Source organism: Phoenix dactylifera, chromosome 3 (genome assembly GCF_009389715.1).
Source record: "Phoenix dactylifera cultivar Barhee BC4 chromosome 3, palm_55x_up_171113_PBpolish2nd_filt_p, whole genome shotgun sequence".
Classification (NCBI taxonomy): Eukaryota; Viridiplantae; Streptophyta; class Magnoliopsida; order Arecales; family Arecaceae; genus Phoenix; species Phoenix dactylifera.
Genome location: NC_052394.1, coordinates 13,654,554 through 13,678,937, shown reverse-complemented (window position 1 = coordinate 13,678,937; position 24,384 = coordinate 13,654,554). Strand labels below are relative to the sequence as shown.

The following is a 24,384-nucleotide window of genomic DNA, read 5'->3' as shown; positions in this document are numbered from 1 at the left end:
TCTGTAGTACTTAACAGGCAATGGAAAAAATTTGATAGCACACAGTTTAAGGCAATGGAAAATGCTGCCATCTGGAGAAAACTTGGACCCTCCACCTAAGGAAGGTGAGTGAGTGCCAAGATAAGTTTTCGGCTATTGGCCTATTATTTAGTGACAGTTGAAAAAATTCAGAGAAAAATGGATCCATCAATAAAGCATGCAGCAACAGAACACCAAACTCAAAAACATGCCCAGGTTGAAATTCTTCCAGTTAGTTTGTGCACCAAGCGGTTATAGAAGCAACAAGAATACTCTTCATCTGAGAGAATGGAGTCCCTTGTACAATACCAAATATAGGAGTTCTGTTGTTGAGAGATCAGAGACTAGCCCAATTTCAGCTAGAACTTTAAAGCCATAACCAGGACTTCTTGGTTCAAGAATACTCTTCATCTGAGAGAATGGAGTCCCTTGTACAATACAAAATATAGGAGTTCTGTTGTTGAGAGATCAGAGACTAGCCCAATTTCAGCTAGAACTTTAAAACCAAAACCAGGACTTCTTGGTTTACTCAAAGACTAACCCAATTTGACTCCACTATAAACAGAATCATGAGTATTTTTTATTCCAAAATATTTTATAGAATATGTGGGAAGAAAATCCCACAAAAAATGGACTAGACAACTCACTAGGGCTTGACACAGAATTTACCGGGTTATCAGCAGGCTGTTCCCTTCACTTAGTGTAAGAGATGAGCAAATCGCTCGAAATTTCAAGTTTTTCCTAAGTCCTTATATGACCTTGAAGGATCAATGAGGGACACACTTAGCGAGTATGATGAACAAAAGGCTGGAGTCTTCAGGATAACCTTGTAGAAGCAAAGGTCTTAAAATTTTATTGTCATGTCAGACTGATAGGTCATCCATTGATAATGGCAGAAATTGGTTGACACAAACTACTGATACAGTTAAGAAACACCTTAAGCCACCTCACACCTTCTGAACCATTTCATGTTAATATGGTTGTTATACAGTGACCATAGCTTTAAGAGACTCCAGTATCTTGTCATCAATATCGAATTGCATCTGCTTCTTATCTCTACCAATACTAACATACTCATCAAATCGTTCCTTCAAATCTTCTGGAAGGTTGGTGGTGCTAGTCCATCCCAATATCTCTTTTGCAGCTCTTGGTTCTGCATAGAAGTGCTGCACCACATAGAATAATGTCAATTACTTTCAGTAAATAGCTTGTTGGATTTCATTATGTACTATGATCAAGAGAGACAATTACCATAATACGAAAAGGAAATGCCTTCCTCGAATCAATTCCGAGAGCCTTTGGATCATAGTGTACAGTTTTGAGTTCCCGTCCTGCCGCTTTAGCACAGAGTTTGGCCATTCCATCCAAAGTCACAGCACGATCGCTCACACAATTAAATATTTTGCCATTTGCAGCAAGGGGTTTCTCAACAGCAAGAGACAGCATGCTGGATAAGTCCCTCACATGGGCAATGTTAGTCAGTTGCATGCCTGATCCAGGGATTGGAACTGGTCTATTGCGAACAATTCCTGCAAAATAAACAATTATAATTCACAAGGATAAATGATCCATCAGAATGCAGATTCTTATAAAATGCATGGAGAAATTATTATCATAAAGTACCAAAACTAAACCTTGCAGTTAAATACCGTAACTTTACCACAAACATATCAAATCAATATAGGAAACAACTTATTAACAAACAAATAAATATAAATATAAATATAAAGCAGGAGTTTCATCAGTTTCTGAAACTGACTGAAATCAATACTTAAAACCTTGAGAGAGATCCTTCTCCATCTACCTTAGCTCTAACCGGATCTTCTTATTCTTCTTTATTGAGGCTTTTCTTTCATGAGACTTCTTTACCATTTCATTGAGATTGGAACACTTCTTGATGCTTGTTCAATCTTCTCTTCTTTCATTTGAGCCTGGTGGACCATATTATGTTATCTTGAAAGCCCAAAAATATAAGCTAATATCCTACCCAAATTTCTTTTTGTCGAATCTGGGATTCCCATCTATGATGATTTTTAAACCAAGATGCTGTGTCCAATATTGAACTCGTGGTTGGTATGCTAGGATAAAGCACGAACTTTGGAGCAGTAGTTTATGAAGGATGCAACAAGTCTCTAAATGCTACAAAATGAATATTTAGGGAAAGATCTAATTAACTTGAACCCACATGAACAAGTTTTTCAAATGGTCTTTTGACATGCAATGGAAAGATTAGATAGAGTGGCAACTAGCGATGGATTTTCCAGAGTTCGTGTTCGGAAGAACATTTAAGTTGAAACTAAGGGTTAATAGCTTGTTGTATCCTGGGAACTAGTTTATCTGAACAATTGCATAGTGAGGATGACTTAAATTTTTAAGAAAGTACTATTAGACAGTGTGCCTTAAGGTTCTGCAAGTAACAAATAGAGAGAGAAACCAAAAAAGGTAAGGAAAAAGTGAGGAGAAAATGTTTGTTTTAGCTTAACTAACCCAATACTTTGAGACTCCACCTCGCAATAAAATGCCAGCACAAACATACATGGGGTCCAAAATAAGTTTCATTTGCACAATAATTTAAGAATTAGCATTTAGCAGAATACAAAATTTTATAGTCATCAAAAAAATCTATCTCATCAAAATACATATACTAACGAGATCAATTTGACATTCACATAAAGCCATAACCATCAAGCCTAATCCCAAAATTCATGGTTGTCTTTATGAAACCTCATTAGCCAAGCATGACTGTGTGGGGCTGACTCTGGTTTTATTTCACATTTTCCATATACCTTACATGTCATTTTAGGTCTTCCCATCCTCTTCGTACATCCTTCAACAGATATTGAGTGCACTACTTTACATCACTTTGTCCATATCTTTCACATGGTTTCTGCTTTCTTCTCCCTTGCATAGGCTGTAATTCATTGATAATATCTCTCATGATATCTTTTAAGCAATTCCATCACTTTCTGTATAATCTTAATTCTTGTCATTGTTAAAAGATCCAAGTTATTAGATTGTAACCTTCTTCGTCATCTAAAACAATACATTATGTTTTTAACCATTGATCATGACTATAAATAGGATTTTTTTGCTCTCATTGCTTTCAAGTTACAATAATGCAAGCATAAAAGTACATCATATACATATGTGCAAGAATGTGGGTTGTTTTTGGTACTTAGAATCATATAAGATCATTTAACTAAATGTTCTAGTTCATGAAATTGTGAAATCACAGGCAATTTCATTAAAAATAATAAATAAATTGAAAAGGAAAGTACAAACATGAGGCAAGTGGTGGAGGTCTTACGATCAAAGAACCATTCCTCACAGTCCTTGTTATTTCCAGATCCAGTCATATACTGTGGACGAAATATTGCCCAGCTACTAAAGGATAGATCTGCAATGTATTTCTCCACGAATACATGACTAGCATCATCTTTGACGGGGTCCTGCATACTTGGAGAGTTCACTTTTATATGACTAAACAAAAGCTAAATTCTCCTTGCAGGGTTAATGGTTTATGAAGAAGTATTAAAATTAGTTTTTTGAAAGTTACCTGCTCTAAGAGTCACAATTCATACTTAAATAACCATGGTTTGCAATATATGGTAACTAAGCAAATTCAGCAGTTTTGTTTTGAAATCACTAAATTGAACTCTTATTATTAGAGTAGGGTATGCCCTAAAAACTATTTACATGTAATTTTAAATATTGGTTGAAATAATACATGAATATTTCATATGCATGATCATTAAACAGTATTGATTATACATCAAACATTAGCCTTAGAACCAAAAAAGAGTCTAAGTGCTTTAGGGAAATTATCCAAGAGATCGAAATGTTTACCATAGGGAGGATTGGATATTCCTAAGCATTCAAAATTTTATTCACATCTGTGAGTAAGGTTGGGCATCGCATCTGTATGGCTGCTGAGATGTATAGTAACTATGTGGAGTTTCTTATCCACCAAGGTAGTAACCATGGTCGGCGGAATCGTCCTGAACCATCCGGTTTGGGATGTACTGAACTGTATCGGTGGTGGACCAAGATAGTTCCGGCAACCAAAACGAGAAATCGGCGATGGAGAAAAAAAGGAGAAGGCAAAAGAGGAAAAGAGAGAGCGGTGGAGGGAGGAAGAGGGAGAGGAAGGAAGTGAGAGAGGTGGAGGCCGGTCGGCGGAGGGCTGGAGAGCCATGCAGAGGAGGCGGAGGAGGGCTCCACCTCCGATTTTTCCGTTTTGTTAAACATAGGGGTCCTAGGGGCCCTTTTATTTTTGCAATTTTTAAGTAAAGTTAGTAAACTCCTTGCCAACTTTACTTAAAAATCGCGAAAATAAAAAGGGACCTCCTCCAAAACTCCTGTTTCAAATAAAATAGAAAAATCGGAGGTGGAGCCCCCCTTTGCTCCTCCGTACGGCTTGCCGACCCTTCGTCGGCCTCCCCCTTCTCTCTCTCTTTTTCTCTCTCCCGTTCTCCCTCTCTCCCTCTCCCTCTACCTCTACCATGTCGGTATGGGCCAGGCACGGAATGGCACGAGGTCGTACTAACCTGTGCCACCGAGCAACCGATCCGGGCTCCAGATCCAGTATAGCAGTCCTTGGTAGTGACTTTGCACAAATGCTCAGATAGTGCTATCACATTGATTAAATAGTAAGCACGGGCAATCCACCTCGAAAATTATTTTCAATAATAGAGATGTGAACCGGGTGCATATCTTGCAAGTGGCTCCTTGGCTTTAAGCATAAGATACATAATACATTTTGGGGATTAGTAAAGTGAGGGTCAAACTCGTGTATCAATCATGGTATCTTGGATTATATCCTTGATGGAAGCACACTGATTTACTAGGTCTATATGAGTGAGGGTTAGGTTATCTGACAAGGGAACCATCATACTACTTGTGTCCACATCGAGGCAGAGACATGATCACACATGGGAGTCTAAGGGCCCATACCATTATTTATGTTTTGGAATGACCCGAGAAGTGAAAGTGAAGGAACTCCTTTAACCCACTCAACTTGAATTTTTGAAATAGAATACTTAACTAAGCCTTAACCCCAAACTAGTTGGAGTTGGCTATATGCCTTCATTCTGCTCTATTTAGAGCTACACTTTCTAAAGATGTAGAAATATCAAGTCCAGATCTATTTATAGAATTGGCGAAAGTAGGCTTTAGGTCCACTTTTCTTTCATAATGATTCCTAAAATTGAGTTATAAGTCCTTTATTTATGGTAGTAAGATCTATCCTTACATAATTCAGGTTGGATTCATCTTCTAGTTATAAAAGGTTACAATTATTCTAAAATAGAGATAGCTAGTGGAAATAATCATAAAAAAATAAAATTCTATCGAAGGTAAATTTAAACTTCTACATCAATTTTGTCTTTAACTACTTTATGTAGCTTTTCCTAGATCGTAAGATATACCTGTCAAAATCTTTCCAAAAAAAAAAACTTTGACCAACTCATTTCAAGATTGAAACAAAGGAATTTTCCTCTAATCTCTAGGTGCATTATAAATCTAGAAAAGTTACCTAATTTAAAAATAAACACCTCAATCGGACATCATAAGGGCAAGTTATGGCCTCTGAAAGTTTCAAGCATAAATTGACTTTTGATATGGCAAATCTTGCTCTAGGGCCTCATCCAGACTGACCTATAGTGACCACTGGCCAACATAGTCAAGTTCAAGTATGGTGATCCTTCTAGATTATAGAAAATAATTAATTGGTTTCCAAAATATATTATCTTAGTAATTAATTATTTTGAAAAAGGTTTTGTATGAACAAGTTTATCTAAAATGTGACTGGCATGATTAAGGATTCTAGATTATCATTGGAGAATACTAGAATGATGGGGCCAAAATGTAATTATAAAGCTTGTGCAGGAATAAGGAATCACTAGTTCATCCTAGCTCACCAGGGACCATATTGCATGCCCAGCAACATTGCTAATGCATGACATAGCAGATCTTAAAGGGTAGGTTATTGTTGACACAAGGAGCTGAGTTGACCTATCCTAGTAACATGTCTAGCATGGGTGACCTATCACCAACTATTATTAGAACTGGATTCTAATTAATTGCTCTCTCAATTATTAGTTCATTGGATCATGTAAGATCTGACTAGTTAATTGAGCATAAATTGGGCCTAGAAGAGTCTAATTGGACCCGATCAAGCCTAGTCAAGAAAGAATGAAGCTTTGACCAAATCAAACCTAGTTGGACCAGGTTTAGAAGAGTGGGCGGTCACCTTTCTTAGTATACCACCCTCCCTTCTCTCCTTTGTGTGGTAGGATATGAAATCCCCTACGGCAGTTCAATCACAAAGGGAAAGGCACCCTAGCATGGGTTACTTCCCCCTCTTCTACTATTCAAGTCCAACTAGGATGCCAAGGAGGCTTCCTAGTTGGAGCTAGCCATCGAATCATAGGGCCTCTCCTATTTATAGGGGGCATAAGGAAGTGTGCAAAACTATAAGAAACCACGTAGGCACTACTCCAAGAAGAAGAGAGGATGGGAGAGGAAAAAAGGCTTAGATCTAAAATAACAAATCTATTCCATTGTGTGAAGTGTCTGCTTTGCTCGCGGTTCTAGAGTTTAGAGTCCAAAAAAGGCTATTGGGATGGTGCACATGGACTGATGCAGAAGAACAGTAAAAATTGGAGGGTTGTGTGCTTTCACAATCTGAGCAAACTCTTCAGACAACAAAAACAACTCCAGAATCATATCATGGATTGGTAAATATTCTTGAAACCACCTAAGCATGTTTTTATGCATAGATATATCATGAACAAAGTCCTAAACTTCCACTTCAAGGACCTAGGATGAATCACCATGTCTATCATTTATGTCATGGCAAACTCATTTTGCTTTCACAACATAGTGACTATCAATATACTAATCATGTAGCTTTAAGCAACTTAGAATATTTAGGGCCTGTTCGGCACCATTTCTGTTTTTCCATTTTGTTTCTTTACAAATTAGTGAAATTCCACATGGAGCTTGACATGTAAGACAACATTTGCACAAAACTTATGTTATTCCTTGATTCTATTTTAGCTCATTTTTGAAAGAAATAAAATTTTGCTTCCAAAGCCCTAAAGATTTTTACTGAACAACTTGAAAATGCAAAAGGGTTTCATCATATGTGTTGCTGGTATAGGACATTTTTTCTTCTTGGGCTTTTGAAAACAAAAGCAGAAAACAAAAGAAATACTAAATGCCCTTAGTTTTTGTTATTGTTGATTATATAACTAAAGACTTCATAGCTTATGATGATAATAATGTGAAAGGAAGATGGATAAGAAAAAGAAAAAAAACCTTGATAACAACTGATTTTTAAGAGATGGGTTAGGGATGATGTCTTATTTGAAAGGTTTCAGAGGAGAGAAAACAAAGACTTGGATGGAGAGTGGAGATAACAGAAATCATTCTGTGGTAGAGGAAATGGCTCTAGCAGATGCGATAGGGATTATTGTCATGAAACTTGAACAATGAGCTTAATAAACTATGTTCCTGTAGTACTATTTATTTATACGATCATGACAATTTTTTAATTAGGTAAACTGTTACTATTTGTTTACAACAAACCACCAGGTACTTGCTTGGATGGTGTCAAGTCTTGCTACTAGGGCAAGAGGTCCAGGGTTCAATTCCAGTTTACCTCAAAAAGTGGGGTGGATATAGGGTAGAAAAGATGAGTATTAGCCCCTCTGGACTCAAAAAAAAAATCTATTTACAACAGTGTGTCTGTAGAACTATCTATTGTGTATGTGTTTATGCATGTGTGTGTACCTCTATGCATGTTCCAGTGCGTATGTGTGGAATGTATGTATATGTGTATGTATTTTTGTATGTATATTCTGTTACAGAAGATGGCAAGGTTAAGTTTGCACTGATAACTTGTATATTATGTAGATGCACAATTGCACTAAACAATGCTTGTGCTTTCTTGAAAACCAAAAAGCCAAAAATATGCAGGTTTCTGGCAAACATGCACCCAGAAAAATAAGGAAGTTTAACTTGAACCGCATACCCCTTCAACATGAGGAACCTCATCACCAGTCTTGTATATCCCAGCACTGCTGATGTACAGAAATTGTTTGACACCAGCTGATTTGGCCCAGTCTGCCACAGGTCTGCATTTCGTAATAAGTATTATGACAACTATATTCATTGTATGTCGTGAACTACATTTTAATGTGACTTACATGACATGTATATATATGGGATTATGGGTGAATATCTTAATGAAAAGTTCCATCCAAAATATACTCCACAAGCTTCATTCCAAAAGATGCTCTTCAATTTTCGAGTTCAACGTTGAAACTCAGGCTCATACTTGCCTTACAATCTGTTAGACTTACCATTAATCAGACTCAAAATTCCTACTTTTCCATGTCAATCCTAGTTTCTTAAACCCTGTTTATTAGCTCAACATTTTCTGTCATAAAACACGACGGGCTTTCTTCATTAATTTAACTAGCTAAGGCATGTGTCTATTGCAAATTTACAATACAAATAGGAAGGACCTCTCCCCTTAATGCACTGAAGTCTAGTTCTATTAAATTCATCTTCAATACCTCATTAATTCTTTTGTATGATGAATCCAATATTACAAAAACATCAAACCATGTTGTCTCCTGGTCACTAATTTTTGCTCGGTCATCATTTTCAATTCTTTTTCATTTAGATATCACTCATTGTCTTCATATCCTCTTGTTTGTAGGCTCTTATCCTCCACGACTAAGTTTTGCAGGACCACAATAAAATTTAATTTCACTCTTGTTTACGCTATATATGCTTTAATTAAGTGTTAGCAGTTAAAAATATCTTATGAGCTTTCACCAAGAATCAGTTTTATTAGGAGAAGACATGGCCAAAGCATTGCGTTTGACATCTTGAGAAGCAACATAAAGAAGCAAAAACATCAAAGAAGAAAAAGAAAAATGTTGATGGTTTACGTACTTCACCGCATCCAAATCCTTGCCATTATTGTCCAACACCACATCAAACGTGGCCGTGCCGACAATTTTCCCTACTTCTGCTGGATCTCCCCAGACCGTCCGGCCGCCGGCACTCACCAACTCCTACAGGATCAATCAAATCCACGGCTAAGGGAACAAAAGGATAGCGAACAAGCCAGAAGACAAATCAAAATCAATGGGCAGGGCCGCAGGGGCCAAGAAGGGCGAATTTACCGAGAATCTGGTGAATGGGGGCTTCTTCATCTTATCGGAACTCTCCTCGCCGACGGTGAGCACGGTGACCTCATGGCCCGAGCCGAGGAGCTGGCGGGCGAAGTAGAAGCCGATGACGGCATGGCCGCCGCTGTTGGTGTTGACAACGAGGACCTTCTTCTTCTCCTCCTGGGCCACGGCTTTCACATAAAAGTTGGAAGAAGGGGAAGAGAAGCGTTTGGAGGTGGGATAGAATGAGGGTGAGGTGAATGGGGAAGAGAGGAAGGGAGAGGAGATTGGGAGGAGGGAAAAAGAGCGGCGGGCAAGAGAGGAAGGGAGAGCGCCGGCGATTGGAGGTGTTCTTCGAGAAGAGTGGAGGGGGAGAAGAGAGGAGACGGCAGCGGTAGCCATGGGTGGGAAAGATGATGGTGTGATCAAAGAGTTCAGAGATGAGAGGAGGCTATAAAAAGAGTACAAGTGACCGAAATTAATTCAGGATAACATTGCTATCGTCCATTCTTCTTCGCGTCTGATAACCGTCACACCGTTATAACGGTTTAGTACCCGCCAAATAGAAACGTCTATCAAAGATATAGGAACTAATTCCCAGCTTCAATTTTTTTTTTTATATAGATAGGGTGGTAAAAAAATAACATTAATCGTCTGAACATCCAATTTTTATAGACATCTTATCAGGCCTCTTAATCTGCTAAAACATCAATAAAAGATCCAATTAAATGGAGCGTCACGCCATTTATCTGTCAAAATTCCACCCCAAAGAAACATAACAAGACTGACAGAATTAACAATAAAAACACCAAAAAAAAGTCCAAAAACCCATTTTTCTCACATAAACCTAAATTTAAAGGTTAAAAAAAACAAAGAAAAAAAATAAAAAAAACACAAAAACTGATACCGGTGGAGTCAAAAGCAAAGGCCGCTCAATATATTTGGAGGCCTAAGACGAACGGGCAATGATAAAAAAATTTTAATAAGCAAAAAATACTTCAAAAAATTTAAAATAATCTATCTAGTTTTTTGAAATGCAAAATTTTTAATCAAACTTTTGTACTTAAAATTTATAATTAGAATACTATTTTCAATCGATATATAGCTAATCTATTTAATCAAAAAGAGAAGGGACCCGCGTGACTAGTGACCGAGGCAGTAATGGCAGGGCCGGGCCTTCTTTAGGCCGGAGTCGTAGGGGACCATCTCAGCCGTCTAAGGGTTGAACCGGTCATGATCGAGAAAGAAGAATAGGAGGAGGGCGTGCACGCATGTTGAAAATTTTTGGCAGACCAGCATCTTTCTGGTCCGAGTCTGGATTCTCCTTTACTCTTTTCCTCGTTACTCTCTAGACTGGCGATTGGTCCAACTGTGTAAAGTTTGGGCCCTACCAGTCCCCACGGTAATAAGCATTGCCTACTTCTCCCTGGTGCCAAGGCATAATTGTTCACTATTTTCCACCACCAATAAGCAACTAAATCATCAGTCCTGGTCCGCCATTGTTATTGTTAACAACTGCTATAGCCACTAACATATTTGCCATAACATAGGGCCCTCAAGAAATGCACATTAATGGGTTTGCTTGAATACAAGAACCACCAATATAATTATAAAGACAGTGATTGTATGAACTTGTTTTTTGTGTACATCATGCATATTTATTTCAAAAAAAATGTGTTGATCAATCCTTACCAAAAAAAAATGAAGTACAAACTTGTCAATTTTAATACAAAAGTTAGCAATATAATCATAGAGAGAATGACCATTATATGGAATCGTTTTTTATGTACATCATGTATATTTATTTAAAAAAAATGCATTGAGCAATCCCCCACTCCTCCCCTTTCTTTTTTTTTTTTTTAAAAAAAAGGAGAGAATATGCATATGTATGCAACTAAATTTATTTAGATATATCTCAGGCACTTATTTGGATGGTATCATTCCTTACTATTTGAGTAGAAGAGGTTAAGGGTTCGATTTTAATTAGAGCCAGCTCCTAAAAGCTAGGTGGTTATAGGATACAAAAAGGTGGAGATTAGCTTCTCATAGTTTCAAAAAAAAAATTTATATGATTTAGATTGATTGCACTAAATGATGTGTAGAATGATATGGAGGAAGAGCTAACTGAAAAAAGAGGACATCAAATTTGTATAAGCTAACTGATATGTATTTGCATACATCCAGAATCCATTTAGATGTGATTCAGATCCACCAATATACATAGATTACACCTGTTCTTTTGGACACTAATTGAGAATACGGATAAGCTAAACAAGATTCCATTATGCATGCAAGCAAGCTCTCTCTACCATATGACAATAGCCAAAAGAGAACTTGTATGCGGCTAATTAAAAGGGTTTTTTTTTACATGAATATCATCCTAAATATTGGATTTTGTATGAATACCCTCAAAATTAATATTTACATATATACACTCGTAAGACACTTATTATGGCATTTTACCCTTTTTTTTATTTTTGTTTTTGCATATATATTCATGCTATCTAACGACATTAAAAAAATTAATGGTTTCAAATTAAAATGACTAAAATATTCTTAATGGGTAGACATATAAATAGATTGCGATTCCGATAGCAGAAAAAGAAAACAGAGACAATAACATAATTTTAAAATTTTATTTTGTTTTTAATTAATATAAATATGTTTTTTCTTAGCACCGTTAGAACAACCGTTATATTACGGGTATTTGTACAATAACAGAGTTTTACGAAGGTATACATGCAAATATCAATTTGAGAAGGATATTAATGTAAAATTTGATATTTAGAAGGATATCCATGTAAAAATCCTAATTAAAATGGTAGACCAGTAGCCTGTAAGAGAGCAATTTTCCCCCATCTTTAACACCCAGCCTACTCTCTCTTGCTTATACTTAGGCTCCACTTCATATGATCCCATATGAGAATGATAGGGTGGAAACTTGGGTGCCTTTTAGCGCAGGTATATTAATTATTAGATACAGCTTCTTAATTAAATATAAACGGTTTCTTTCCAATCGTTATCCTCCCAAAAGAAACGAGAGTAATTTAGTCATTTCTTACTTTTGGTTGATGGTGTTAAGATGCTGAAATGTGATTTGGCTATGTCGGAATTAAAAATAAGTTTTGGTGGCTAATTAGAATTTTTAAATATTTGGTATTTAAGCGTATCTGCCCTTCAAGGGGCTAATTTTTTCTTAAAAATGTTGAGGGATCAATGGGATCACAGCCATCCATTACTCTTCATTTTGTACGTGCATTCTTACACCCTGGAAAATACCGTCTCCGATCCGTCTCCGGGCCCCACGGTGCTCCGGACTTCAAAAAAAAAAAAAAAACCAGCTATAATTTAATTCCATTCTTCTGTCCGTCACATGGGCGGGGGAGCAGCCGATCACTCGCCATGAATCCCTCGGCCACCGTCCCCGCCTCCTCCTCCTCCTCCTCCTGGCTCGCCGGCCTCGTCGGCGGCCGCTCCCTCAAGTCTGCCGCCGGCTCCGGCAGCGGCACCTCCTCGATCCCCGCCGGTTCCGACGGCCTCGGCCTCGGCTCCCGCAAGAACCAGCTCCGCGGCGTTCTCTTCAAGTACGGCCCCAAGCCCGTCCAGGTAATAAAAAAAAAACAAGAATCAACAAAATCCAAGAAAAAAGTTCTCTTTTTGTTTTTCTTGTGACAACTTTGTAATTGAATAAGCTGATTAGAGCTCTTTATAGCTGTTCCGGCGGATATGGTGTTCGATCATATGTTTGTAAGTGAAATTCGCGACTGGTGTGTCTGTTCTTTGATGGATGGGAAATCAGGCTTGGCTTAGTTTCGGCGGTTAATTTTGACATCTATGTAGTAACTAGGTTTCATTTGGAATATTGTTAGTGGCTTGTGCTATTGTTTTGCTGTTGTATAACCGTGTATCGGTAAAGTAGGATATTTACCCCCCTTGTTTGATTCTTTGTTACTGTAAATGAGGTTCATGATGTTGAGAAAGATCCAATAAAACAATATCTTCTCAAATTTGCCTTATTTTGTAGAAAATCTTCTAGGTTGTGTCATGATGCTGCTATGCTTCTTCCAAGGTTGTATTTCGAAGTTTGAGTGGCAATTTGCTGCTGGGGATCTTGTCATAGTGTGCTTGGAACAGAATTTCCTAAACTCTTTATGTATCATGACTTGAGTCAAATGGAATTTTGAGCCTTCGAGCATTCCAATCTTTAGAAAAGCTGGGTGGGAAACTCATGCCTTCTCAATCTTTATTAAGAAAAGACTGTCTCCTTTATTTATCCTTGCAATTCATTAGGAAAGCACAGACTGGCACTTGGGCATGTGGATGTATTGGAGATGGTACAGAACTTAAGAGTGGGTAAAGCTGATATTAAAAGGATAATGGATTGGATAGGGGTTATAATGTTTGAGGTTCCTTTAGATTGTAGTTCCTTTACTGGAGGAGGCTTTCTTTTGTTGTTGAGTCATGCATAATGATTTTGACAGTTTTAGCTAAGATAGATACAGAAGGCCATTATGTTCCCTTTCTTTCTTTGTGACTGCATGCTGACGTACTTGAGGAGTTTAATTGGTCAAGTTATCATGAGTAGCGGAGAATTAATGAAGGCATGAGATTCAGTAAAAGAAGGCTCAGGTTTCTTGCTTATTGTTGGGTGGAACATGTTTTGTGCCCTTCTGTTTTATGTCCCCATATATTCAGTTCTAGCAATTAGAAGGATCTGAAAGTTAGATGTACGCAAGCAATTGACACTTTCATCTAGTTCATGTAACGTACATGATTTAATGGATGCAGAAACATTGTACTGCACCTATGCCCAGGGTATTGCACACATCTTCAACTTTCCCTCTTTTTTTACTACGAGGCCTTCTGAACATAAGCTCCTTATTAAGTAATTGCTCAGGTTCCTATTGTCCTAACCTTTGTTATTTTTATTCCTCTTGTTTCTTCTTAGATTTCTCTTTAATTGATTTATAAACACATCATGTTGGGAGACTCAATTTTATTTTATTTTTATATAAACTTTTGAATATATTTCTAGGTGGAGATTGTGTTGTTAGTTGATAAAGTTGTAATTGGTGTAAATTCATGATTTTATAGTTATATTTTCTTTGATAAATCTGCTCCAGTATGTTGCATTCTTCTATTTTTCTTCCTCTTATGATTATTACCTGTAACTATTATATTTTTTTTGTTACATTAAATCTCAAACTGATCTGATCAACAAAACCTCATTCTATTTCATTACAGATCTCAAGGGCTATTTCCTTTCTATTCCAAGACTTGATCACACCTTACCCTACACTTTGTACTCAGCAGCAACCAGGAACTCCATATTCCACCCTCATATTTATTTAATTTTATGTTAATATGTTCAGATCTGTTCATAATGCAGATTTGATAAGCAAACTCTTGCTTTTTTTTTTTTAAGCACTTATTTATATAGATCCTAGAAACACAAACCCCTCTACATAAAATTTGTAATCCGAAATCAGGGGTGCATAATCTTAACTCTCTGCTAATATCATTATTTTCTTGAACTTTTTTGTGTCCTGGATCTCATTCTCCTATTTAAACTTGTATACAGGATTATATATTTATTTGGTTTATTAGCTTTGGACCTCAGAGATGAACATCTTTCCCGTTATCAAGTCTTACCATCTTCTATCTCATTTGGACCCTTTTTCTGTTCTATGATCATGAAGAGTTGCTCTTTGGTTTGTAAATTCTAATTCTGTTATCAATAAAATAGGTAGTTTGCTCTACTCGCGCACAAGCATTCTTTGTATGGTGCTAGGTCCCTCCTCCTCCTATAGTTACCTCTGCCAAAAACTCGGTGATTATCCATAGAGCTGATATCAAATATAAAGCCAATTGTGGAAAAGCTCTCAAATCATTAGATATGCGTGTGAAGTTTTACTATCACATATTTGGTGCCATCTGGTGAAAAGACACTCAAATCTGGACTTTGATTTTAAGATCTGTTTGACATCTCTATGCAGGGATCCTCTCTTTGAAGGTGAGATGGGGTTTATTATGAAAGTAAGTCTAGAAATAGAGTGGAAAGGAAGAAAGATGGAAAGAATGAATTTGGTTAGGCAAGGCATTCTAAGTAAGATGCTATCTTTAAAATAGTGATTTTCCCATTATAGATGCAGATGGACTTGTGGAAATTTTATCTCTAGGATACAATGCCTCACACTTTCAATATCTCTAAGAGAGTGCTCCCTAAGGATCTTGGAAACTGAAACACCCAGCCAAAATGAGAAAAGTAAAAAATTAACTAAAAGTAGAAGAGAATTTTGGTGGTTTGTTTGTGTGAGAGAGGAGAGTTTTCTGTGTTAGTATCTTGCTCAATCACTCTTATTTATAAAAATAAAGAGATGCAAATAGTTGTCTAGTAGTCACAAATCAAGTGACTATTCATTCAAGTACTCCCAATCAGCATAGAACCATATTATTTAAAAATCAAGAAATTTAGATCAGATGAAATGAAGTGGTAGTTGGAAGTTAAACTTCCAATGGTCAAAAATCAACTGTTGGGACCCAAAAGTGCCCGTTGAGAACTAGAATTGACTGGTCCCAACGGTTAAAAGGTTGGCTGGTTATTTTTTTTTCAATTTAAAAATACTCTACAATTTAAATTAGATGGAAATAAAGTCATTGTAGAAGTTTAACTTTCAATGATGAAAATTCAATTGTCGGGACCCATCCTTGGGTTCCCAATGTTAGAAATATTTGAACATGAAAGTGTCTATTGGCGACCAACCTTTTGTTGGTTAATTTAAAAATAATGTAACAATTTTCTGCTTATTTGAATTTTAAAATAAATAAATAAATAAATAAAAATAGAAAAATAAATTCGAGTAATGTATAGTGCATAGCAATTGGTGGATGACCTTGGATCTATGGATGAACATGAATCAACGACTTCAAATGATTGAGAGGATTGAACCTTGATCTCAAAACATTGAATATTAAGTGAAACAATGTTCACATTATACATGAGTATTTGGTCAACTTAACGCAACATATTATAGGCCATGTGCTGATCCTAGCTTAGCAAGTATACTTAGGTTTAACCAAGAACATAAAAGAAGCAACCTTATCTTTCGTACTTGCAAAGGCAAATTCATCAAGAATACTCTAGACCAAGGTTCGTCGTCTCGGTATCGGACCCCGTACCGGTGCCATACTAGCACAGTATCGATATGATCTGGTACGAAATTTTTTTGGTGTATACATACTCGGTATGTCATCCGTACCGGATACTAGTACCGAATTGGTACAGTACAGTGCGCCTCATACCATCCGGTTCGGACCGGTACAACATACCATGCTCTAGATATATCACTCTACAAAAGCTATGGGTTCTATTAAGGACAAATGTCCAACTTATCTATTATGGATGTTAAGTGCATTGAATTAGCTACGGAACTTTCTATAGGATAGATAGTTGTCCCCCTCAAGGAATGTTGAATCGGCCTGTACCGGCCGATTCAGCCCGTACCAAGCAAGTTCGGTATCTGACCGGTCCGGTTCGGCGGTGGAAAAGGGTTCCGCCCCCTATGGGGCTGGAACTGGCCTGAACCGAACGATACTAGATGCATATCAGTGCGAACAAGTTGGTTCGCACTGGTTCGCCACAGCGCATGTGGCGCGCTGTGGGCAGCGAGCACACCCGCACGCGCTGTGTTATGCATACCAGTTTGGTACCGGTCCGAACCAGTCTCGAACCGGTCCGGTAGGCGACCGGTACGCCTATCGGTACTAGTTTAGCATATCTTGGTTCCCACTATTCTAAGGATAAAAATAAATAATGCACTTGAGATACAACCTATATGTTAATATTGTTTTTGGATACTCTCTATCTAAGTTTTTTGTTCTATTCATGAGATTCTCAATTTATAAAGATAACTTCATAAAATGACATCTAATTTTTAGAGTAGGCTTGGGCTAGGATTATCTGTATTTAATTGATAATAGCACCATATCTCTCCATATCTTGTATATCTTTTCACCAGTAATGGTTTAGTTAACTAAATTTTTTGTAATTAATGATTTAAGTTACTCTAATATGATTTCGGGAATGAGCGTAATAAAACAAAATGGTGCATTTATTTTAACACAATCACATTATATTGAAAGAATTTGAAGAAAATTCAATTTCTTTGATTATAAATCTAATATAACACCAATTGATCCTAATCATAATTTAAGACCCCATAAAGGTAACCTGTTAAGCAAAAAGAATATGCAAAGATTATAGGAAGTCTAATGCATGTTATGAATTTTACTAGTCTTGATATTACATAATACATATGCTATTAGTAGATTATGTAAATTTACAAGTAAATCTTGTAAGGAACAAGGGGAAGAACTTACTAGAGTTTCAAGATATTTGAAATAAGGGTTTTTTTGCATGGATACCCTTCTAAATATCAGATTTTGCGTGAATACCCTTCCAAAATTGATATTTGCATGTATACCCTTGTAAAACTCTGTTATTGTACAAATACCCATAATATAACGGTTGCTCTAACGGTGTTAAGAAAAATATTATTTATATTAATTAAAAATAAAATTAAATTTTGAAATGACGTTATAATCCTTACTCCACTCCAAACCCCACCCCCACCCCCCACGTGGCGCGTCTTCCCCACCCCCCACGGGCTCCCCCCCGCCGTCATCACAACTCCCCCCCTGTGACGCCTGGCTTCCCACGTCTTTCCCACCCCCCACGGGCTTCCCCCCCGCCGTCATCCCCCCCCCCCCCCCCCCCCCCCCCCCGCCCGGCTTCCCCACCCCCCGCGGGCTTCCCCCCCTCCCCAAGCCCCCGAGGCACACCCCACCCCCCCGCGGGCTCCCCCCCCAGCTTCCCTACCCCCCCGTGGGCTTCCCCCTTCCTGGCTTCCCCACCCCACCCCCTGTGGGCTTCCCCCCTGCCCCCGCGTATCAGGATCCTGGTCGCGGGCGTTCGCGATGGCGAGATCGCGATGCAGCTCGCTCGCGATCTCCTTCCTCTTCCTCCCTGTTCTGTAATCCAACCTACGATAAACAAAAATTCTTCAGACTACTAAACTTATACTTTCCAAAAGTTAGTCGTCAACGCGATCAATATTTCAAATCTTTCATATCTCTCCTATTTGTTGATCATAAAAAAATATTTCAATATCATCTTACCCTCTCTTCTCTTTCATTGATTTATACTATTTTATATTATTAATCTGAACCAAAAAAAAATCATTACAAGTGTTAGAAGAACAATAATGGTTGCTGTAGCTGATTTTATTTCATTCCTATTTTTCACTGTGAACCTATATTGAAGCTCTATTTTTTGGTTTCTAGCGGCATACCATATATTTTATTTGAGAATAAATTCTATTGTATATTTTTGTTTTATTCATGATAAAGAAACATGCCTCTCGTCATAGAACCAAATGCATTTCCTAATAAATACAGGATTATAAAGGCTATCACATTAATTAATGTATCTAAATTCTTTTCATCTACTAAGATTTTTTTTTTGCGTATATACCCTTCTAAATATAGAAAATTGTATGAATATCCTTGTAAAGTTACTATTTGCTTGAATACCCTTATAAAAATTTCTATTTGCACGCTTACCCATTAAGGGTATTTTAGTCATTTTAATTTGAAACCGCTAATTTTTTAACGGCGTTAGATGGCATGGGTACATATGCAAAAATAAGAATAAAAAAGGGTAGAATAGCAAAACAAGTATTTTACAAGGGTATACATGCAAATATCAATTTTGTAAGGGTATTCACGCAAAATTCGATATTTAGAAGGGTATCCATGCAAAAAACCCGTGAAATAACTATAAATTATGCTTTACAATATAAATGTACTTCACCAATTTTAGAATGTTACATTAATGCTTATCAGGCTTCTGATAAATCTAGTTCTAAATCTACCAATGGCTATTTATTTTCTTTGAGTGGAGAATAGTTGCTTGATCTTCTAAGAAACAATCATGTGTTCCTTTATCTTCTAAAGAAATTGAGCATGTTGCTAGGTCTCAAACTGGTAAGGAACTATTATGCATGAGATGTTTCTGACAATGTATTCCTTTTATTTATATGCTAATAATGCAAGCACTGCATATTATGATAGTTAAGCTGCTATACATGTTTCTAAGAATAAAAAAGCTTGTTGGTAGTAGTAGACATATTGCTATAAGATATAGTCATGTAGAAAACTTGTGAAGAAAGGTAAAGTAATATAGAAAACCTGTGAAGAAAAGTAAAGTAGTTCTTAAATATAAGTACCTACTAACCAAGTGCTTGCATATACTTAACAAGAGTATTATCTGGTGAAAAGATATAAAGTATGGAGGGATATGGGGCTATTACTGATCAAATAGAGATAGTCATAGCCAAAACCTGCTCTACAATTAAAGATCTCATTTTATGAAGTTTATCTTTATAAACTAAGAATCTCATGAATAGAGTTTGAGGGAACTTAGCCAGAGAATATGCAAAACATACTAATGAGTAGATTGTATTTCAAGTGCATTATTTTAGAATAGTGGAAATAACCTTCTATTCTATATAAAGTATCATATTCAATTACATGCACTTAAATTCTAAAACAGATAGACTAGACATTTGCCCTTAATAGAAGTCATACCTTTTGTCGAGTGATCTGCGGTTATGGAACACCTTTGGTGAGTTTGCTTTTGCAAGTATGGAAGATAGGGCTGCTTCCTATGGTGTCTTGATAAAACCCTAGTGTACTTGCTATGCTGGGATTGGCACATGGCCTATAAAGTTCTGCCTTAAGAGGACCAAGGACTTGTGTATAGTGTGAACATTGTTTTATTTAATCTTTTATTTCGATATTAAGGTTAAATCCTCTCAATCATATTTGTAGTTATTGATTCATATTTAGACATAAGTTCCAAGGTCATCCACTTATAGTTATGTACTATACATAAACCTGAATTTATTTTTTATTTTTAGTTATTTTATTTATTTTTAGTTAAAAATAAGTGATAAATTGTTAGAGTATTTTTAAATTAAAAATAAATATAACCGTCAAACCTTCGGAATGTTGGGAACCCAGAGATGGGTCCCGACAATTGAATTATGACCATTGGAAGTTAAACTTCCAATGGCCACTTCATTTCAATCTGATTTATTTTTTTCTTCAATTTTTTAAGTAATATTGTTTTATTATGATTAAGAGTTCTTGAAGGGATAGACACTTTTTGTGATTATTCGGTGAGGAATGGTCACTATTTGCATCTTTTTATTTTTATAAATTAGAGTGATTGAATGAGAGTCTAATACAGAAAACTTTCCTATGTCTAACAAACAAACCACCAAAGTTCTCTTCTAGTTTCAAGTTTAATTTTTCTCTTTTCTTGTTTCGAGTTGGGTGCTTTGGTTCCCAAGATCCTTAAGGAGTGCATCCATTAGAGAGCTTGAAAGTGTTAGGCATTGTATATGGAGATAGGATTTCCACAAGTCCATATGCATCTATAGTGGGGAAATCGCTATCTTAAAGATAGCACTTTAATTAGTGTGCTTGCCTAAGCAATTCATTCTTCCATTTTCTTGATTTCCTGTTTATTTCTAGACCTATTTACCCATCAGGGTTAACTATTTTAAACATGATCAGGAAATGAAATGGCTTATATGCCCTTCTGACAAGCCTTGGTAGTGTTTTGTGATAATGAAAAGCTCATGGTTGAGACTTTCTACAGAAAAGTGAAATTTCACATTTTAATACAGTTAGAGTATATATGTCTGCACTGCTAACACTGGTATGCAGGAACTAATATTGGCCTTCATGTTCTCCAAGATTATGCCAGTGAACATTCTATCCTCGGAATCATGGGATTGTGTTTTTTGGGACTGCCTCTAAGCATTTGCAGATTATTACTTTTCATGTTAATGAAGTCAGTGATATAGTGCATTGTGATTGTGAACTTGCCTGAGTGCCTTAGAAAGGGCCAGCTTCCAGCCCATCTTTTCATAATGACCATGGTTTCTACTTTATAACTTTAGCATATGTAATGGTACATTGTTCAACTAACATAACATTTTATAGCATCTATAATTATACATTGTTCAACTAACATAACATTTTTAATCCTTGTTATGGTATTCTTATTATACTGGAATATGTTCTCACAGGTGGCATTCAAAACTGGTGATTTTAACCAGCAAGTTATTTTTATTGGTGGATTGACAGATGGACTTTTGGCAACTGAGTATGTTGACATTCTTCTGAGATGGATTTTCCTGTTTCGTCCCTTTTTTTCATCAAACAATTTTCATGAATATGTACTGCCTAGCTGTTGTATGGTTTTTAGTCTTTTGAAAAATAATATTAGTTTTCAAAACACATATTTGCTCCTAATGTGAAATGCCACTAATATAGAATATTCTTGCTTAAAGCAGTCTAATCAAAGAGGTTGATGGGGTTCTGCCATGGTTCAACATGGTCTGAGACTGATCAGTTAGTTTGGGGACTTTTTTGGTACCATTCTACCAAAAACGTCCCCTATAGTGTTTAATTTCCAGTTATACTTAAGTTGCACCCAGTCTTCTCATTTACTATTATTTAGATTCTTATCCTTTAAAATTTTCTCTATGATTTTAATGTAACATTCAACCTTGTCGCACCATATAGCATTGAATTGTCTGTAAGCAATGATAACCAGTTATTTTTCATATATTTTTTGGTAATTATCTATAAGAAGTGTTGCTCTTTGGTGTAGGCCCAGCATTATTTGTTGTTTCATTTCACAGCTACCTCTGAAATCTAAGCCCTGTCACATCCCATGCCTTCTCGTTCCTAACAATTTCTATACACACCTTATGTACATCTTTCTTCTTCATCATCCACCATATTTGTCTTGAGATAGTCTACCAGATGCTATCTCTAAGTTGATAAAGACAACTTGCAGATTCTTTTTCTTTCTTTGGATCTTCTTATTAGTTTCCTGTGCCAGAAAATGGCCTTCATGAATCATCTCCCCAAATAATTTCAAGTTGTGGTTTGCAAACATTGTTATTTTTTCTTAATTGTCAAGTGCCATACTCACTCCAGTAGCCTAAGAGGACAGTCCTGTGGTGTCTTGGACTTGCTAACTCTACTGCTTGTCCTTTGCAATGGGATACTATCTTCCTTCCAGAGGATTATACCAAACTCCAGGCATTTTGAGAACAACCCTCATCACATGCTCTATCAGCTTATAGCTTGATTGCTTTAGCTCACTCTTGTATCTATCTTCTTCTCTCTTGGCCAGTCCCTTGGTCATTGATTTGGAGAATCATATTATATAACAGAACATCATCATCAATTTTCTTATAAATGCATGCTCAAGACCGTCAGTACCTTTATTATATATATGATGCACTAACGTTGATGGTGGGAGCATTGCAAAATTCCATCTTAACCTGCCATTTTATCTCTTTTACCCTGATTTTGACATCAAGTTACCCTGATTTTTTTGTCAGTGAGCAAATTATTAGGATCTTTAAATGTTTCAGAAATTTGCTTCCCAATTCAATGCATCTTTAGGTTCTAACAATCAGGAAGAAGATAGTTGGACATTACTATCAGCTTTTCTACCTGGACTATGGATATTAGGGTATTGTACTTGTATTATTTTACACAAAATGTCACTGTAAAGTGGGACATCCGTTATTGGCTAAGTTGAAGCAAATGGTCTAACTTGCCTTCCACCCTGTAGTTGCCATGTAAAGGATGTGAGTTATGGAAGCATGGTAAGACTATTTTCTCTACTATAAACAGAATGATACCAGCGGTATTTTGCTCAGACGTATATGGAAATATCTTCATGTTGTTAGGATTCAATTCAGTATGGATTTATGTGTTCAATCTGATAATATGATTTTGAACTAAGTTTCTGGAGATGCTTAAAGCTCTTAATATGAACCATCAAAGCTCAGGCTCTTACATGCATGTTTACCTATAGATTTAGCCAAAATGCTCACCAAGACATGGATCTTTCTGTTTATTCTATTGTGATCCATGCTATATTAATGCCTCTTCCATTGGCCTTGTAATTGACAGATAAATATTAAGTCCATCAAAAGTATTTTCCATGTTGATCTTGATTCTAGATGCGTTGTAGTCCTCCACTAAAGAAAAAGTTTTATCGAAAGCTGTTTAGATCAACTTAATTTTATTTGGAAAGAGAACAAGAAGAATTGAAGGAGAAACCCTTTTATACTACTTTGAACGAGGTTCTTCAGGTTCCATTGCTTGTCTTGGTTATCTCAGGTGATTCCTCTTCTGATATTACCAAGATAACTGACATATCTTGCCAGGGCGAAAAGATTCTGGCCCTCATTTATATCTGATGAGAGGGGAGATGACATTCCCCTTAAACTATCTACAATTGACATCCTTATTAGCGAAGCCTAAGAGTCTAATGATCGTTCAAAGTGAATTTTGAAAAATTCACAACAATCTGCACTAAATTTTTAGGAAGGCTGAAATTGTTTTCCAGGAGTTTAAAGTAGCAAATTCTCTTGAGAAGGTGAACTTGTGTCAGTAAAAATGAGAGAAAACTTTCAGGAGGGTTTAGTAAATACTTGACTCCGAAGTTCTTGATGACTGAGAGGGTATAAGTGTTAACATGACAGCTTATGTTAGATCAAGGGAAATTTCTAGATGATTCTATAAGAGGTATTGATTACTTGTAAGCAAATTAACCTCTTGTTGGCTGTGAGCAAGTATCCTATATTGTTGAATGTGATTGATCAGTTATACATTTCCCAACAAGATCTCCTTTTCATGTAATTATCAGCATTCAGAAGATCTAAAAAGTTCCCAAAACTTTTGTTATAACCAAATCTTTCATAACATAGTGGAAATGAGGTAAAAATCATATAAATATTTGGTAATTATCTAATATTTCCTGAGCAAACTGTTGCTTCATCTCTGAGTTGATGGAAAACAAGGAAGTAGTCACACATGTTCTTGGTTAAGAGATCAAGTGGCAATTGTTCAAGAATTTATGAGGTATGGAAAACCAAATTACTCAAGTTATGTTACTCGAGCCCTTTTGAGGTATCTAGAAGTAAGGGTTGAAGTCTTGGCAGGTTGGAGATGTCCTATCAATCCCAGCCATTCCTGTGAGATACGGGACCTTGGATGGGTGTGGAACCCCGAAATCCAT

General features: G+C 36.6%; 2 protein-coding genes across 4 annotated transcripts in view; one reads left to right on the top strand and one right to left on the bottom strand.

Annotated features, from left to right (window-relative positions):
- Nucleotides 1–840: 840 nt before the first annotated feature.
- Nucleotides 841–9,653, bottom strand: LOC103707998 (chloroplast stem-loop binding protein of 41 kDa a, chloroplastic). The gene is made up of 6 exons (XM_008792743.3): nucleotides 9,219–9,653; nucleotides 8,986–9,107; nucleotides 8,054–8,156; nucleotides 3,326–3,467; nucleotides 1,270–1,547; nucleotides 841–1,184 (listed from the first exon to the last, which is right to left on the bottom strand). The coding sequence occupies exons 1-6, from the start codon at nucleotides 9,606–9,608 to the stop codon at nucleotides 1,002–1,004; spliced, it is 1,218 nt and encodes a 405-aa protein (XP_008790965.2). The 5' UTR covers nucleotides 9,609–9,653; the 3' UTR covers nucleotides 841–1,001.
- A 2,902-nt stretch (nucleotides 9,654–12,555) lies between these two features.
- Nucleotides 12,556–24,384, top strand: part of LOC103707999 (UPF0613 protein PB24D3.06c-like) — a 35,229-nt gene continuing 23,400 nt past the window's right edge. For all 3 annotated transcript variants that reach the window (XM_026804992.2, XM_008792744.4, XM_008792745.3), the window contains exons 1-2: nucleotides 12,556–12,812; nucleotides 21,365–21,441. In XM_026804992.2, coding sequence (XP_026660793.1) covers nucleotides 12,609–12,812; nucleotides 21,365–21,441 — 281 coding nt within the window. In that variant the 5' untranslated portion in view covers nucleotides 12,556–12,608. The remainder of the gene's footprint in view (nucleotides 12,813–21,364; nucleotides 21,442–24,384) is intronic.